The sequence below is a fragment of the Lepeophtheirus salmonis genome, chromosome 1, assembly GCF_016086655.4.
Source record: "Lepeophtheirus salmonis chromosome 1, UVic_Lsal_1.4, whole genome shotgun sequence".
Lineage (NCBI taxonomy): Eukaryota > Metazoa > Arthropoda > Copepoda > Siphonostomatoida > Caligidae > Lepeophtheirus > Lepeophtheirus salmonis.
In genome coordinates, this window is record NC_052131.2 from 5,080,871 (window position 1) to 5,098,453 (window position 17,583).

The 17,583-nt window shown below is 34.3% G+C and overlaps 3 protein-coding genes across 3 annotated transcripts; 1 reads left to right on the top strand and 2 right to left on the bottom strand.

Annotated features, from left to right (window-relative positions):
* Window positions 1–10,342: 10,342 nt before the first annotated feature.
* Window positions 10,343–12,240, bottom strand: LOC121114751 (uncharacterized). Its single transcript, XM_040708807.2, has 8 exons — window positions 12,135–12,240; window positions 11,936–12,069; window positions 11,797–11,866; window positions 11,526–11,728; window positions 11,300–11,468; window positions 10,836–11,226; window positions 10,660–10,774; window positions 10,343–10,591 (listed from the first exon to the last, which is right to left on the bottom strand). The coding sequence occupies exons 1-7, from the start codon at window positions 12,136–12,138 to the stop codon at window positions 10,759–10,761; spliced, it is 987 nt and encodes a 328-aa protein (XP_040564741.1). The 5' UTR covers window positions 12,139–12,240; the 3' UTR covers window positions 10,343–10,591; window positions 10,660–10,758.
* Window positions 12,241–12,356: 116 nt separating this feature from the next.
* On the top strand, window positions 12,357–14,041 carry LOC121114742 (uncharacterized). The gene is made up of 8 exons (XM_040708795.2): window positions 12,357–12,481; window positions 12,552–12,622; window positions 12,685–12,776; window positions 12,828–12,952; window positions 13,017–13,181; window positions 13,240–13,583; window positions 13,645–13,765; window positions 13,828–14,041. Exons 1-8 carry the CDS (start codon window positions 12,400–12,402, stop codon window positions 13,926–13,928), a joined length of 1,101 nt encoding a protein of 366 aa, XP_040564729.1. The 5' UTR covers window positions 12,357–12,399; the 3' UTR covers window positions 13,929–14,041.
* LOC121114769 (uncharacterized) lies at window positions 14,026–15,026 on the bottom strand. Its single transcript, XM_040708829.2, has 4 exons — window positions 14,871–15,026; window positions 14,667–14,792; window positions 14,364–14,603; window positions 14,026–14,298 (listed from the first exon to the last, which is right to left on the bottom strand). Exons 1-4 carry the CDS (start codon window positions 14,963–14,965, stop codon window positions 14,121–14,123), a joined length of 639 nt encoding a protein of 212 aa, XP_040564763.1. The 5' UTR covers window positions 14,966–15,026; the 3' UTR covers window positions 14,026–14,120.
* Window positions 15,027–17,583: the final 2,557 nt, after the last annotated feature.

The window sequence follows — 17,583 nt, forward strand, 5'->3', positions numbered from 1 at the left end:
TTAAAAGGACCACAATATCATCAACGGCAATATCTCCTTTTTCTGTCCTCCGTTTGCTTCTCTTCTGAAGATCCAAAAGATATTCTTTCTTCCATCGATCTCTTACTCTTCAGTATTCAACTTTCCTCATCGTGATATATGATTCAGACTACCTTCAATCATCTTATGCGGGATATACCTCAGATTGAATATGGATACAAACGTTGAAGGGGTCTCTTTTACATCAGTGGAAATTGAATTAAAGCTATATTGAGTTGCTTGGGGGTCAAGCGTTACAATTATTAAAGATATGGAAATTGTCCACACCCTCGTAAGCCTACATATAAAAGTATATCTTGTGAATCTGCAAGAGATTAGTTCTCTTTTCATGAGCAAACTCGCACACAGTTACTCCTCAATACTATGATGTTTTCTACTCATGATTGAAATGGTAATGATAACAGTTTGAGAAATAAAACATATTGTTGAGGTTGTCAACAATGAATAATACTTAACTGGAATTGCCATTACTTTTTTATTCCCCCCCTCTCGTCTACTTGTGTAGTACCAGCAGACTGGCACTATATAAAGGGGTACTTGCAACTTACTTTTGACTTACAAAACCTATATACCCTAGTAGGTACGACTTTGAATTCCGTTACACAGCAGTCAGCTGAAGGAAAGAGAAGAGAAGACATTTCATTCATAGTCATTTGGATGGATCTCTCTTAATCAGATACAGGGCGCGAGGACAAAATCACCTGCTTTTAAGAACAACAACTACAGGCTTATTTTATAATATTTATGGATAAAATAAAAACAAATATCTTCATTAGCATATAAAGCAGCTATCTATTCAATGTAGCCACCGTCTGCTGCCAAAACCTGCTCAATACGCCTACGAAACCGAGAACAGGCATTTTGGATCTGCGCTGCTTCGTTCTCACTGGATTTCTCCTTGATGCAGGTGATGAGAGACTGCTTGGTGTTATGGGAGGAGCAGTTGGCCATGTTCTCCACGTAGGATCAGACAAAGTAGTCCAACGGGTTCAAATCCGGTGATGAGGGAGTCCAAGAGGAGAAGGGTACGAATGCAAAAGTATTGCTTTTCAGCCATTCTTGCATTCGCTTAGCTGTGGGCCGGAGCCGAGTCCTGCTGCCACATTCACGGTCCGTCGCTGACAACAGACTTGATCCACCGCCACACAACGACATGCCCCTCACTTGACAAGGCCCCAAAGACCATGACAGTGGCCGGAAAATTGGTCTTCATGACCCTGGGGACGTCTCTGTTGTTCACAGCAATCCAGCGATGATTCTGGGAGTTGTGGATTTGATCATGAATAAAATTCTTCCCATCAGAGAAGAACCTGAGCAAGTTGGGCGACTTTGGGTTCTTCAAGATGTTGAGCAGCCTGAAGCTTTTGAGCAGCCGCAACCCTTGAGTCTTTTCAGTCAGAAGTTGGGCTACCTGACGCCTGTAGGACTGGCACCTCAAGTCCTCCTTCACACAAGTCCTCATGATCCACTCGGCCACGCCCAGGTCCCTCGCCATGGCTTTCATGGAACGCTGGGGGTCCTCATCGATGATGTCCCTGACCTTGTTGATGAAGGCGACGTCCCGGACAATCCTGGTGCTCTTCTCCTCCTTCTTCTTCCTGTCAATAACGTCCATCGGGTCCGATGACTCCTCCAGCTGCTTCCTGAGACTTCTGACCGTTCTAACTGGCATGTAAGAAAGGCCAGAGATGTCAGCATTGCTTAATTTCATGTGATCACTAAGCATAACCTGAATAGCAGCGCACTTACGATCTCTCTCATTGAACATAATGACTTTTCTTGGGCACTTAAAATTTTAACACCAAAAACAGACGGATCAGACATCAGCTGATGGAGCAATGTCGTCTTTAAAATGTGACAGATTTTGTCCAAGCAACCTGTATATGGATCTGCATCGTGTTTTTGCCATGCTTATGGAATTATCCCTGTTTTTGAGAGAGTACAGACATTGTCACGCAGACAAATTCTGAGTTCATTTTCCCTTTGGTGTACATAGCAGATATTTTTGATGCTCTCAATCATCTCAATCAACAGATGCAGGTTGGTGGAGTAAACATTATTGAAGCAGAAGAAAACCTGGAGGCATTTAAAATAAAAAAAACCACGTTTATGGGAACGACGAATAGAGAATGATATCTTCGCAAACTTTCCCCTGCTGGACGACTGTATTGGTAAGATCGAAGATATGGTTTGAATTGGAGATATTTCTGTACCAGGAGAGCTGAATCAAGCAATTGCCATGCACTTAGAAGAGCTTGCAAAGTCTCTCAAGGGATACTCCCCCCCAGGGTCCTATCCAGCATGGGTCAGACAGCCTTTCACATTTAGTGTTACGACAGCAGATGGGAACGAGGAATATCATGATGAAATCATTGAACTTCAGTAGAGCCAGCTTCAACAGCAACTCTTCAGAACAACAATACAGTCAACGTTTTGGTGTCAGCTAATCGTATCCTCTTATTGCAATGAAGGCCCTGGATATACACATACCGCTTGTAACAACATATCTTTATGAGAAACCCTTTTCGAGGATGGTTAACATAAAATCGAAATGAGAGTGGCACTTGCCAAGGTGAAACCACGCATTTCTGAACTTTTTTCTGAAAGGGAACAGCAAAAGACACATTAATTTGCAGCTAATATTCATTGATTTATGTCAATCATAACATAATAGCGTGTTCCGTAGTATCCAAAAAGGATCATACCCTTCCAAGCATTCGGTGCACATTTTGAGATGTCTTTCAGATTATATACTATAAAATGCTGACCGCTTAGCATTCCACAAAAACATAGACTGTCGAATTGAAAATTTTGCCATAGTCTTTACACGTTCTTGTGAATTTGATACAGTCCGCAAAGATCTGGAGTTGGGCCGTAAACTTCCTTCTGTCATTGATCTTTGCTAAGGAGACAACAATCCTTTTTTTTTTTTCAATTTTGAGCGATACTAAGTAATGCTCCGTATTTTTTGGTATTTTTTGCATATCCTATCAGCTTCGAAACTGTTGTAGGGCCTGGACATTTAAAGATGCAACAGTTCTGGCAACTTTTGCTCTTTCAGAGACAATAATAGAGGGTATCTGAATCTACCATCAAGAAAAGGTACAGGTTGTTTAAAATCGTGTAAGGTGAAAACTTTTTTCCCGGCGTCAGTATCTTCTAGATCTTTTGGATTTGGTAAAATTCTAAAAAAAAAAACTTATTCCCAACATTTTTTTAATCATATCAATGGTGGTATCGTTCTCATAAACTGGAACAAAATTGGATAGGATTCTTTACCCTGCTCCCCAAACTTGAGATATCCTGGAAGTGGTATCATTTGTCTAGTCCGACCCAAATATGATCCTCCAATAGATCTTAGTATGTGTCACGTTCGGCGACATTCTTGTTAGATCTATTAAAATTCGAATACAAATTTTAGGAATGCCAATGGAAATGCCCCCTCCATGTTGACTTTTCGGTCTTTTAATCACAGGAATATATATTTTATGAAATAGAGTGCTGAACCATTTTTTTAATTCACCTATAAAAGGGCAAGATGTGGCTTGGTATAAAACTCTAGTTACCACGAATGTATTATACAGATCTATTCGTTTCGGAAGATTAAAGGATCTCTATTTACATAATCATGGAAGAACAAATTGAGCAATTGCCCTTCCAGTTTTTTTCATCCTCACTGTTTCAATTCCAAACGATACCCAAGATTTCAATCTGACTTTATATTTCACAGGAAGCAACTCTTCGACCTTAAAAAGGGTTCCACAGTCCAATGGGCACGAATATACCATACATAAGCATACATTTTTTCTCTAATTTTTGAGTCCTCACCCTGGACATACTAGCAAAAGTTTACCTGGAGTTGCTCAAGGCAAGGAGGGAGCGGGAAATCACATTGACCATGGTCCAAATAAAAGAAAAAGTCTCTAGATGAGAAGTCTTTTTACTGACACATCAAACGCACTGAGCCATGGAAGTAATTTCATCTTTGGCACTTTATCTGATAAATATCTGGTGTTTTTATTTTGTACTCATTGGAAAATTCCAATTGGATTACGTTGAACAGATATTTGGACGATAACTAATGATGGCAGAGGCGAACTATGAAATCTCAATAAGACAACTTCTTAAAGCAGAAAAATATCTTGGCTTGAGAGCTTTTTAAAATATAACAAAGTTCCAATAACAGAGTTGCTCAGAATATTTGAAGAAGCCAATGAATTGGAATGTGAAGGAGACTAAGATTTTGATTTGAACATCTACAACGAATACTGTAACAAATGAAGATACCACTCTCAATGCTCCACTTTACTTCTTCGTTGTGCTCATTATAAGGTCGGTCTCTAAAAAAAATCAGCTGCAAAAATATTTTAATTGAAGAGAAATCTTTCGACATAACTAATATCCAAGCTGCAGCAGAAGAAAAAGCTGAGCAAATAAAGTTTAATTGAACTTATTCATAGAAGAGGACTTGTTACACCTTCAAATGTGTTCTTTTCGACAATTTGCTACATAAACAAATTTCTAAATATTATTTTGAAGAGACCAGATTTAAGAGAAAAGTTTTTCTACGCTTCATCTTCTGCCCATATTTAAAATCGTGCGGATTTCAAAGAATTAATAAAGAAACATTAATAAACATTCCTACTTTAGGATACAAAATGTGAATCGAGTCAAAAGTACCAAGATTTATACATAAATATTTCATGCAAAGTGTTCCCTGCCTGTTAAGGTAAAAACAAAAAGAAATTTGTTTAAGCTTGAAGTGGAACAAAGAATCAAAGTCTTATTGTCAAAGAAAAGCTGCAAAATTATCCAGCAAGTCTTCCAAAATAGAAGATACTTTGCATTAGAATTGTAGAAATATAAATTCAAAATATAAAGTCGTTGGATTATTATAAAAGTATAAATTATTGTAGGATCACTCAAGGAAGCCTAGAAACACTTCCTTGGATCACTTCATGTTTTCATTCCTTATAATAAAAAATTTGATTGATTTACTGCCCCCGACAATAGCTGACTTTAGCAATCTATAGTTATCTATGGTTCCAAATGACGTCGCTAGAAATAAAGAGAGAGAGAGAGAAAGTTAATTAATAATTGTACTATGTATGTCCTTCGATTTTTTGTTACCTAAGCTTGACGGATATCACTATAAACTATAATGCTCCTTGTCAAAGGATCAGGGGCGTCCGCAAGGGGTGGGGTAGAGGGGCTGTAGCCCCTACCCCAAATAATAATAAAAAAATAATAATAATAATAATTTTCTGTGAATGAATTGCTGTGGATTTTTGATATTTTTTGTGAATGACAATATATTTTCAATATTTTTTTTTAATTCCCCCCCCCCCACTTATAATTTTTACCATCATATACTTTTATTTTTTATTTACAATCACTGCAATTTAGTTAATATTGCCATCCCATCATAATTTAAGTCAACTACCTGGCTTGGCAGAAAAAATTACTAATATCTTGGCTCAGACACAAATACACAAAATCAAGTCTGAATAATTTTTCTCAAAATTAAGTCTCAATTATATTTGTATTTTTTGACGAATAATTCTTATGACCCCCTTGGAAGAACTGCAAATTGCACTTGAAGCAGCCAAAATTGATAAGCTCAATCAAAGAATAAGAAATTGAGATATTAGATTTGAATGAACATATTGGGGACAATATATAACAGATAATCAAATACTACAGAAAAGTACATAGGCTACATTTGACTAAAGCAAATATTGGGCTTTAAATAAAACTATTTGATAAAAAATTAGAACATTGTCATTTTCTTGATTTTGGTTCAAAATTGGTTTTACATTGACAGCCACTTATCTCTCTCGACAGTCTGGTGTGAAACCCCAAGATCTCTTGCATGAACCCTCTGCTGTTGATTCTTCTACCAGTATTTCTAAATTAGCTTATTTCAAGCTATATTTAGCCAAGTTTGCCAGCATTTGGGCGATTTTTTTTCGCTTAGTACCTAGATTTTTATAAAAATAGTAATAATACCATGTCAATGGTGGTCAAGGCTGCGTGACGAAAGTCAAAAAGATTTGAAAAGATGCCATTCTTTACTCAAAACCATCACAAATTCCGTATCGAGGGGCATTCCATCTCGGGTGTACACACCCTTCTGCCATCACCATCGCCGATTTTGATAATTTTTCGTAAGTATGTCTATCCCACCTAAGAAACAACATGAAGCATCAAATTGTATTTACTTCATCCACTCTATTTTCCTCAAAGTGGTCGAGTAATTTTGATAATTACCATGAAGTACATATATGACAAGATTATGAATACAAATGTTCCATTAGGTTTAGAATATAATTGAACGTAGTGGAAAATGATGTTCCCTACTCAGGAGTTACATAATAAGAACAACAGCTGAGGAAAAGTAAATTCATTTTTTTTATTACCAATTATAAAAAAACGGTACTTTTATCACTAACTAAATAAATAAAGATAGTGTGATAAAATTACTAGGATGTCGATCATCAACTCTCCTTTGAGTAAAAAAAGACTTAGATTAATAACTTCACAACAAATGCTTAGGATTATAATCCGTCTTTTATAAGCTCATACAAATGTTCAATACGGGTTCTTTTATAACAATGATAAGTTGTAGGTATTAAAAGAGGACCTCTCAGGAATTCAATTATATTGACAGTCGCTTCGCAAAAGAAAATTCCCTTTTCAGTTTGCCAACTTCGAAAATAAAAAAAATAGGCCTGCTAAAAATGCCCCCTATTTTCATCACAAATCTTATATATTTCTGACCTAAGAAATCGAACCTAACCTACATTGAGTTCGAGAGAATAATTTTACTCAGGCGCGTAGTCCCTTTATCAACGCCGTTCCACTAATTTTTTTTACCAAGGGATCTTCCACCACTAAAAAGTCAGATAACGTTATCACTAGGTCTCTCTAACGAGATTTTTCTAGAAAAATAAATTCCAGTAATAATTATTATATAATATTAGTTTCATTTTATTAGATATTATTCATTAAACTAAAAGTAAAATTTAACAAATTGAAGAATCCCCAGTTTAAAGTTTGTACGAATGTTTTCGTTTGTAAATGAAATAATGCACAAAAATTTATTGAATGTTAGAAATTTAATACAAGTACAGTATCTTATTCTATTTTTTCTTTTTATAACCTATAGATGAAGTAAACTACAGATATTGATGGCCAAATAGTTTATTCAAAATAAACTAAACAAACTTTATTATTCAAAAATAGAAATATATATATTTTTAAACTATAGAGTTTTAAACATGCAAATAAACAAAAAAAATTTACTTCATTGATATAGATAAGTATATTATATCTTCATTCGTTAGATACCAAAACTTCAGATAGCTACCAATATATTTATCCAGGTTTTCTTTCATTTTGAAAGGGAAAAGTTTCGAGAAGACAAAAAGCTCATCTTCTTAAAATTTTAAATATTTTCAAGATAAAAAAACTTTTCAAGGAGGTCTATTGTAGCTTTTGAGTGGCTATTATTAATTTGCACAATTTACAGACAATCCCCATCTAAATGAACAAATTCAATATAGAGTAGATATTTCTCAGAGTATTTATAATTTAAAATTCATTAAACTTTTGAGTGTAAACGACGACGCTCATATTCAGTTTAGAGCAATAAAAAAGTATTAATAGTAATAATACTACCCAAAATATATTCATATAAATAATACGCTGAACAATATATTTATTAAATTATTATATAAGCGACAAGGGATCAACAAAGCATTGTATTCCTGATACACTAATATCCTTCGTCTGCATCCAATATTTAATTGTTCTTTTTGTGTCCATCCTAATTTTTTTAGTCGTATTTAGACATCTATATTTTAATTATTTTTATTCATTTCTTTTCTACCGTTTCCCTTATCTTATTTTATTTCAGATTCTTATTAAATGAGATAAACTACTACAGCGTATTTTTACTATCGTTTGACTCACAGTGCTGATTAACTTACCTACTTTTGTTTGGGGATTTAAATCAAAATGTACACTAAAATGTTCATTTATGTATGTAACTTCTCCAAACGAATACATTTTTCTTATAGGAAATAATTCTTTTTAACTCTTTTATTTTTTTGTTTATTCATCTAAATTAAATATGCATTATAAATTTATCTATTTTGACAATTTTATGTACGAGATATGTTTGTTACGTACAAATGTGAAATCTATACCTTAAAAGGCTAAGTGCATCCTCTAAGCCTTCATCAACATGGCTTAAACTATATATTTATATACAAAATTATCAAAACATAGCTTTATCGAAAAAAAAAACCTTTTGAACCTAGTCGAGAGACCTACAACAAAATATTATAAATCTCTTGAAAATTCCTAAATCAGGATGTGAGTCATGGAATTTTGCAGAGGAAGAAATCCAGTACCTTCCATCAACTTCACGGAATCATCCAAGTATTTAAAAAAAAATTTAACAAATATTTATCATAATTTTTAGTTTGCATGTTTACTGTTGTTTTTTCAATGATTGATATTAAGTTGAAATTCTACCCCAGAGCATTAAGTTTAAACTATAATGTTTATTTATGTAATTTTGTACACAATTGCTCCAGTTTTTTAATATTTATGTATGTTCTATATAATATATAAACCAAATAAACGATGTTGAAAAAAAAAAAAAAATATACATACATTTAGTAAATAGAACCCTGACTAAAATGTATGTGTTCTAGGAGATCAATAACAGGATTTAAGAACATTATAACAGTATACTTATTTGGGAGTAAGATAAATAATCTTGGACCCGATACATATCCAAGAGTTATGTGTAATATAAAATGATGGTAAACATTTTAATGTTCCGTCACGGGCCCAATCTTTACATGAAGCAAGATTCTCTAATGCACCCTCAGATCCAAAAACCAATATTATTTCAGGATCATGTGGACCACTATCATATTGTATTAATTGTTTTCCGTTTTTCAAGAATCTGTAGTCATTGGGAATTGAATATCCACATCTTCCAACAGAGATTGGAGGTACTTGATTTACTTGCTGTCTCCAGCCTCGAACGCAATGAGACAAATTCGATGAATTGGACATTAATGATAGAGTATTTTCGTCCAAGTTAGATGTCATTTGTACAATTAACATGCGCAAGGATAATTTTGAAGTCAAAGCTTGGGACTTCAATTTGGGTTTTTCTACGTACATTTTGGGGTTGGATGGATTAATCGGATGCCAATGTACTGATTTAAAAACACATATATTGTCACTGTCGATATCCAATGGCAGTACAATGTGGAGTTAAGCATTAAATTTTTCATATTCATATATCAAGTGCGTTTTTTGGCCGGCTTTCTTAGATATCTAGGAAAGTTCGCCAACGGAAAATCCACTAAATCCGATGTAGTTCTCTCAGAGTCCATCTGTTGACCCAGGAATGAGACCATTGTAAGACAATACGACTTTTTCTTATGGATACCAAGAATCATGACAGTAAGATTACTTTACGGAATACTTGGCTCAAGAGTCGTAGTGTGGAAATTCGTACTGTCGTTTTCTTCTTGGACATTGATGAACTTGGATAAGAGTGAATTCAATGCCTAATTGAAGTATTTTTACCCTTAGTTTACAGTCTATAATCATGATCCTTATTCAAACTTAATTATTTGGTACCTAATAATATGACTTATATTAATTATCATTTGTTATTGTGATGATTTTATCGAGCCTAATTGGTGGAATAAGTTGACAGGTAGGATTATGCAATCATAGGAGCTTTAACTGTATATTTCTATCCCTAACAACTATACAATGATAGTGAATAAGCAATAACTAAAAAATAAACATGTCTATTATTAATAATGTAATTTCAATTAAATTACTTATTTAAAAGATATATTAACAAATCCAATTTTATCATATTGAAGCTTAGTTTACGGTCTATAATTAACTATTGTGTTATAATTTTATCGATCGAAATTGTTCGAAAAAGTTCTTACGTTTTACTTGGAACAAACGTCATTTCTGACCATTGAGCAGCCTATTGCAACCTTGGGAATGATTTATATATGGCACACGTTACTGTTGTATATAACTATAAATTGGTGGATCCATTAACTAGAGCTCATATTCAGACGGTTGAATCTTTCTGGAGTCATTTCAAGAGTATGCTCAGACGGTTAGGAGTAATGAATATCTATTTTAGACACATATCAACAAGTATATGTAGAGGAATTGTCTCAAGGATATATAGTGCTCCCTGACTAAACATGTGAATAAAATTAATATTGTCCAGCATTTTGAATTCTTTTTTTTACTTAATTCATTTATTGAAATTACTACTAAAATATATTTTGTATAACAAAATATGAATACAATAACAAGAAGGGAAAGGAATTTGTATTTCTTCATGCACAAGGTATTTGCTCAAAGGCCAAGAAAAATCCAATTGAGCCACCTGGAGGAAGACTAGCTTCACATGTACTTGCATCCGTATTGGCCGTACAAACCTCATCGGCGTCTGTTTTGAAATCAACTCTGAAAGGAAGACTGAAGCCTAAAAATAGTGAGAAACAAGAGGATGTTAATTATGACCCTGTTAAAGGAGCGGAAGGTTTCTCTTACTGCACACAGATGTTTCTGCTGCCAAATTCCCTTCAAGATTAAGAATACGACCACAGAACTTTTGAGTAGTTGCCACTGCTGCAGCAGCTGCACCTTTAGCTACTCCGTTTGGAATCTTTAAAAAATGGGAATTATTAGGAATAATGAACTAAAAAGTCGGATAGATAATAACTTACTTGAAGGTAATCAGAGGTACATTCAGAATCCACGGCACTTTTGAGGCGGCATTGGGGCTTACACTCAATCCAAATGTATTTTGTCCTGCTATTGCACTTGCAAAGCAAATGGAGCATTTAGTTGCCTCTTGTCTGAAACATATACTGTAGCATTGATTCGAAAGGTGAGAGGAGGATGTAGTTGTTGTTGTCTCCGACGTGGGATAATTAAAGGAGGAAATTTTACCAGTGGTTCCCGTAAAGTATTGAAGACAGCCCGGAGGTCCACCAAGAGAGTCATAATCTCCACATGTATATTGTGTTGCCTTAATGATCCATGAACGGGATGTGGCTGCGGAGGAGCCAATGTTGAAGTTTAAGACATTGCACTCGTCACTTGCATCCAAAATCACTGTTCAAAATGAAAGTAAGTAGAAATAATACTAGCAAAGAATGCTGGAATTGATATTAGAAGATATTTTTACTGTGTTGTCCACTATTAGCACCACAAATAACTGGAGATCCTCTACTTCCTGGAGATGTGAAACTGAAACTGTCTGTTACACAATCCCCTGTAGCTCCAGCATTTGTGATCGTAGTTCCAGCTGCATCAGCTCCTACAGGTGTAGTGAATGGATTTGCAATGGTAAAGGTCTGGAGATGAAGTAAAATATAGTCAAAATATTAGTTGTATTTAATATAAATACACACCGTAAAGTCCAATCTAATCCTACAAATCATATTACTGTTTTTGCATATGGTGTAAGTGCATGGATTCGAGTTAAGTGAGCTTGTACTCGTAAATGAGGATTGCTCGATATAGGTGCAGTTGTCAGATGAGGTTCCACCACAGGACAATGTAATGACGCAGCATACTCCATAGCCTGATGCACAAGATCCGGAGGCGGTTCCACCTAGAGATGAGATATTAGATGGAAAATATCAGGACTTTCCTTTTCTGAATTCAAAATCCGAAACTTACCTCTAGTTTCACATTCATCAGCAGTGTAGCAAGTTCCGTTTTTACTTGCACTACCTGTACAAAAAGTGTTCTAGAATCGTACATATATTAATCCATCAATATCAGGAGAGAAATATATATATACACAAAATTAACTAACCGGGAATGTGACGACATTGAATATGGAGAGAAGCTTCTCATCTTTCTTATCCTCCACTACATCATTTGCTGTCGCATCCAGCTCATTGATTGTACACAAGAGAATCAACAGTGATATAAATGAACAAGGGGAATCTATGCAAGAAATACAAGTTAAAAAATATATATATTTCAGTAATCGAAAATAGTTTTTAACCTACACATATTCAGTTTAAATGATTAGGAAATACTAATCAAACACTCATAGACCTTTTAAGAAACCTCAAAAAGTACCTTTGATCCTTACAAAGCACATTTTTTTTTTTTTTTTTTTTTGTGACCCTCACCCATCGGGAAAACGACGAGTAAGTAAAGGGGTGGGGGATAACAATTTACTTAACATTTTTATACGAAAGGGGAAATATATTTTTAGTAGTACTTGATAATTTAAGAAACCCATAAGGAAGTAGCTATTTTGTCCTGAAGATGACAAGACTTCAATTAATTTTTGTACTCTTTCTTTTGAATATCATTCTGGTATGGGGTGAGTCAAAGGATCGTGATGGACGTAAGTTTTTTTAAGTTTATTTACCCCTATATTCTACTCGGGATTAACTCTCAACTCTTTTGATCTCAAGGCTTGTCTCTCTTCAGCGTAGTTTCTTTCGATAACACAGAGTGTACATCATCAGATACTTCGGCGAGATGTGTACGTTGAGTTACATAGTAATACAGGGATTTTTTGTTTAATTCTTTGTAATATGTTTGTAGGGAACATGCTATTCCAGCTCTGAATGCGCTGAAAAAGGAGGAAGAGCGGCTGGAAACTGTGCTGCTGGATTTGGAGTTTGTTGTCTATTCATGTAAGTACATAATTATTGGATTAAAAATAATCTAATTTTTATTATACACAGAGTTGATACGTGTGGTTCAACCATCAGTCGCAATAACAGTTACTTTAGAAGTCCTGGATTTCCAACTGCCTTTACTGTAACAGCAGCAACGGCTTGTGCATTCACAATTCAACGTTGTCAGTCAAGTATGTCTTATCTTGGAATCACCAAGGTTTAATGAGGCTATAATCTTTTTTTTTTTTTTTACAGACATATGTTCCATACGATTAGACTTTGAAAACCTTATTACCTCCGAGCCTGCTGACGGAGCCTGTGGAGCAAACAACTTCGATAAAATTACAATTACCAGCCCAAGTGGTTTTAGTCCTCCTGGCCCCGGGGGTCTTTGTGGAGATGGTTTATCAGGACAGCATAGTAAGTCAATACATAGTGTAAATCGAATGCTTCTTATTCTCATCTTTTTATTTCTTAGTGTATGTCGATACAACTTTAGCTGGTGCCGTCACGTTTAATGTCGATGCAGGAACAGCGGCCATTGCAAATCGTGCGTGGAACATTAAAGTTACCCAAATAGCCTGTGATGATATGAACAGACCCCCTCAAGGATGTACTCAATATTTTACAGGGCCTTCTGGCTCTATTAAGTCCTATAACTTTGATGGTGGTCAAATCAACGATGGGCATTTGTACTCCAACTGCATTCGACAGGAAGAGGGCTTTTGTAGCATTGATTATTCTGCAGTTGGAGATAATGACTTTTTACTTAAAGCAGCTACAGCAATAAAATCACAGGACGCAGCGATAGCGATTGATTGTGTAAGTACTCCTCTATTAAATTAGAAGAGGATTTTTACAAACAATGATTTTATCATTTCAGCAAGAGACTTCAGTTGTTATCCCAACTGTTCTTGTTCCAGCTGCTCCCCCTACTTTATTAGAGTTCTGCGGTGGAAAATTCAATACACAGTCCCTTCAAACTGAACATGGTGTTGCAAGGAGTGAGTTGAAATATTTAATATAATACCAATTTTAATCTTGTCTTCATTTCTCCCGTAATTAGGTACTACAACTCCCTTTAGATTTGATTTTCGAGCAAAAACTGCTGCAGATGCCGATGGTTTAGCTGGATTCAATTTAAGGTATTCGCAGGTTCCATGTTAACCAAGACATTTCATTATGTTAATGAAATCATACAGTTTGTAATTGTAAATGTTTTATAATATATGACTTAATAATATGAAGGTTATATAAAAAAGAATTATAAGAAAATTGAATCCAACTATTTTTATTTTGGTATTACAAAACGATCAATATAAGACTGCAACTTCCTCTGCATATCGATTGGGGCCAATTCTATGGCTTTTTTCCTTCCTTGTTAGTTATAGATGGATCACATCCTATTTTCAAAAGTACTTCAACACATTGAAAATTTATTTCTTCACATGCAATGTGTAGGGGAGTATTTCCAATGTTATCCTGTAAATTGGCATTTATTTTATTGGAGAAATGGTTTAGTAAATAGTTCATCAACCTGAAATTAGAATTAAGATAAGCTCTTTCTATATTCAGAAAAGAATCAAATATATATGTACATACTCTACATGACCAACTCCTGTTGCTCTATGTAAAGAAGTAGCTCCCAATTTATCCTGTACATTTACATCCGCATTGACATTTTCTAGCAATTTCACAATAGAGATTCTATTTCTGGAGCAAGCATAGAATAAGGCAGTTCTTCCCTGATCCGTTTTAGCATCCACTAAAGCTCCAAAGGAAAGAAGAATTCTTACAATCTTTTCATTTCCAGCAGAGCTTGCAATAATTAACGGAGTCCAACTATTAAAATAGAAGCCCTTAAAAATAATATACTAATGAAAATTGTCGGAGGAGCTACATTACAGTGCTTCATCCACGGGATCCACGTCAGCACCTTTCTGAAGAAGCCATTCTACAAGTTCAAAAGACCCAAGGGATGAAGCCCAATGCAATATCTTTCGACCAGACTCATCTTGTATGGAAAGATTTCTGAAACGGATGCAAATTGAACAATTAATAATCAGAAATATCGGACAACTTTTAAGCCCAAGGATTATTTGCATTCACCTATTTAGATCCTGACTCATTTCCTCTTGAAATCGATGAAATTCCCCATCTTGTATACATTTTATCCAATTTTTAACTTTATCTCCGTCACTCATAGTGTTGATATAATATCGAATATCGAATGACTAGGATTTTTATTCAATATTATTTGATTCAAAAAAATATAATAATCATGGAATTCTCCTCTTGACTCATCAAAAATGTATAAATAATCTCGAAATATTTTTTAAGTTTATTAATCTGGTACTTTACATATATAGTCCCATTCATTCGGAGCATGTTAATAAAAACCATCATGTTTTAAAACAAGTCTAGAGGAATTCAATCTACTCGAACGGGTTGTAAGGGATTTATTCTTTATTTTGTCTGATCCTGTCACAGAGTCACATAAAAAAATGGCTTTAACTGAACTTCTTCTTGGATTAATATGGTCAAACATTTATAATCGTTTTAAAAGGAAGGACCTTAGAGATCTCATTTAAAAAAGTTTCTTCTTGTACTCATTTAAGAGAGATGTATTCAACAGTTTGAATTGAATTCAAACATTTACAAAAATTGCTTTAAGTTATTATTTAGTCAAATCATGGATCCATCAAGGATTCACGGTGTTGTCATGATGTTATAGGTCAAAAAATTTGAAACAATGACACTTAACTTCCCCGACTAGAATACACTGTATGAAATAGGCTATTTTGTGTTTTTATTTTTCAACTGGCCTCTTTGATAAATTTTTTTGAAATCTTATATGAAACAATAACTTTAAACTATAATATTTATTTTGCTTTGTTCGTTTAAAAGGGACGGCGAATAAAAATATCCGGAGTTATTTCCTTATTATTAAAAGGTTGCAGTAATTAAATGTCAACTATCCATTGTCATTGTCTCCCATTTCAAAATAGAAAGAGAAAGTATGACGTGCGGGCAAACTTATAGACTGTACCCATCATTCATGATTAAAAATAATTATTTCCCTATTATTTCCTCACTGCTGACTTCGAAGAATGGATCGACAACCCAGTCTGGTACTAAGAAAATCCTGATATTGTTCAGACATGTACCTTTGCTATTTTTTCAGGAGATTACAATACACTTGTAGGTGATAATCTGATATGTTATTGTCTTTATCCAATTCACAGCGTCTTCCAAACTGGTAAAGTTCACGGTGGCCTAAATTTCGTTTCAATAACTTATACTTAGATGGGAATCAGGAGGTAACAGATCTAACTTTCAAATGATTGTTATAACTTCCTTGCAACGGCAAATTAATTTCATTGTATTTTGTGAATATATCTTACAATAAACAATGTCGTCCTTGATATTTTTAAATCATCAATAAGCTCAGTTTTAGAGTCGAAAAAAGAATAAAAAAGTTTGAGGAAGTTTCCCTTTGATTACCATGTAACTTCTGTCTGTAGGAATAAATTTTAAAACTGTTAATCATTATCATCACTAAGCTGTTGAAACAGTTTGAAATTGAGAGAATGTCCATGGATCTTATTTACTGCTATGATAACAGTATTAACTGATTTGGGAAACCGAATAATAAGATTTGAATGCTACTAGATGCGGCGTGTGGATTGCACAAAGTACTGCAAATAAACCAGGTACGGCTTTTCAAGAAACTGATGAAGCAACGATGACGACCTATCATGGATGGTTCACCATCTATTTTACAGCAAAAATGTTAGCAAGTGGGTTATTTTTCTCTTGGAAAAAATTCCAGAGGGGAACATTCATTTCATACAAATGAATTAAAGCCAAAAAAGGAATTTATTTTTGAGTGCAAAATCCAAAACCGATCTCAGTTTTTCTCTCATTTTTATCCTTAAAACAATCTCCAAATTAAAATTAGGATTTATAAAACTTATGTAAAAGTGTTTTTTATAATAAACAAATGCTTTAATAGATTCTGTTTCTTGTTCTGAACTCAATATATTTCCGTTTTTAGGCTGAAAATGATGAAAAACGACACTCTTCTTTAGACGCGTATAACTTATTCATCATATATAGTGATGAGGAATATCATAACTTATAAGTTATATTATAGAAAAATATTCAATGTATAGTTAAAAATACCGATCTATTTAAAATATATGCATCTTCAAGGATTTTTGATCCATTTTGTATTTTTTAAGTGACCCCATTTTGAAATATTAAAATTCTCTACTTATTGTGAATGGATCACTTTATTGTTACGATCCTAGTATCTCATTCCCAAGGAAGGAGTCCACTTTACTTCCTTATTAGGTCTGGTAGTTTTCCTTGCATGAATTCTCCTCCCGTTGTCCCTTGTGGAATTTGGAATCCGAACATCTCTAGAGATGGATGATTATGTTAGAAGTATCTTCCTTCGATTGCCTCGATCTTCATTTTACGAATCATAACATCATGAAAATTGCATTAAAATTGGAAAAATATGATGATATTGTTGACTATTTGCTAAAACACCCCCATAAAAATTTGGATCGCAACAAAATGTAACAAAATATTAATTTCCTATTAAAATGGACTCATCTAACTGCAAGCGATTTCAGCCATTGTATCTATTCTTCCTTGAGATAAATTATTAGTGAGAGGTATAGACTTCATAATGTAGCCTGGTGACTTATCTACAACTGTGTGCATAATCTATCCTCCTGTCCAATCATGTAAGCCTTACTAGATCTTGCAATCAACAAATATAAGCACACCAACCGTTAGTGGATGGTTGTGA

Coding starts and splice junctions, on each gene's coding strand:
- LOC121114751 (XM_040708807.2), bottom strand. Junction 11,867..11,935: donor TCAATGTCGTCACATTCCCG/GTTAGTTAATTT, acceptor GTACGATTCTAG/AACACTTTTTGTACAGGTAG. Junction 11,469..11,525: donor GGATTAGATTGGACTTTACG/GTGTGTATTTAT, acceptor CTTCATCTCCAG/ACCTTTACCATTGCAAATCC.
- LOC121114742 (XM_040708795.2), top strand. CDS start 12,400: ATGACAAGACTTCAATTAATTTTTGTACTCTTTCTTTTGAATATCATT. Junction 13,584..13,644: donor CAGCGATAGCGATTGATTGT/GTAAGTACTCCT, acceptor TTATCATTTCAG/CAAGAGACTTCAGTTGTTAT. Junction 13,766..13,827: donor TGAACATGGTGTTGCAAGGA/GTGAGTTGAAAT, acceptor TCCCGTAATTAG/GTACTACAACTCCCTTTAGA.
- LOC121114769 (XM_040708829.2), bottom strand. CDS start 14,965: ATGAGTGACGGAGATAAAGTTAAAAATTGGATAAAATGTATACAAGAT. Junction 14,793..14,870: donor ATGAGTCAGGATCTAAATAG/GTGAATGCAAAT, acceptor CATCCGTTTCAG/AAATCTTTCCATACAAGATG. Junction 14,299..14,363: donor ACAGGAGTTGGTCATGTAGA/GTATGTACATAT, acceptor TTCTAATTTCAG/GTTGATGAACTATTTACTAA.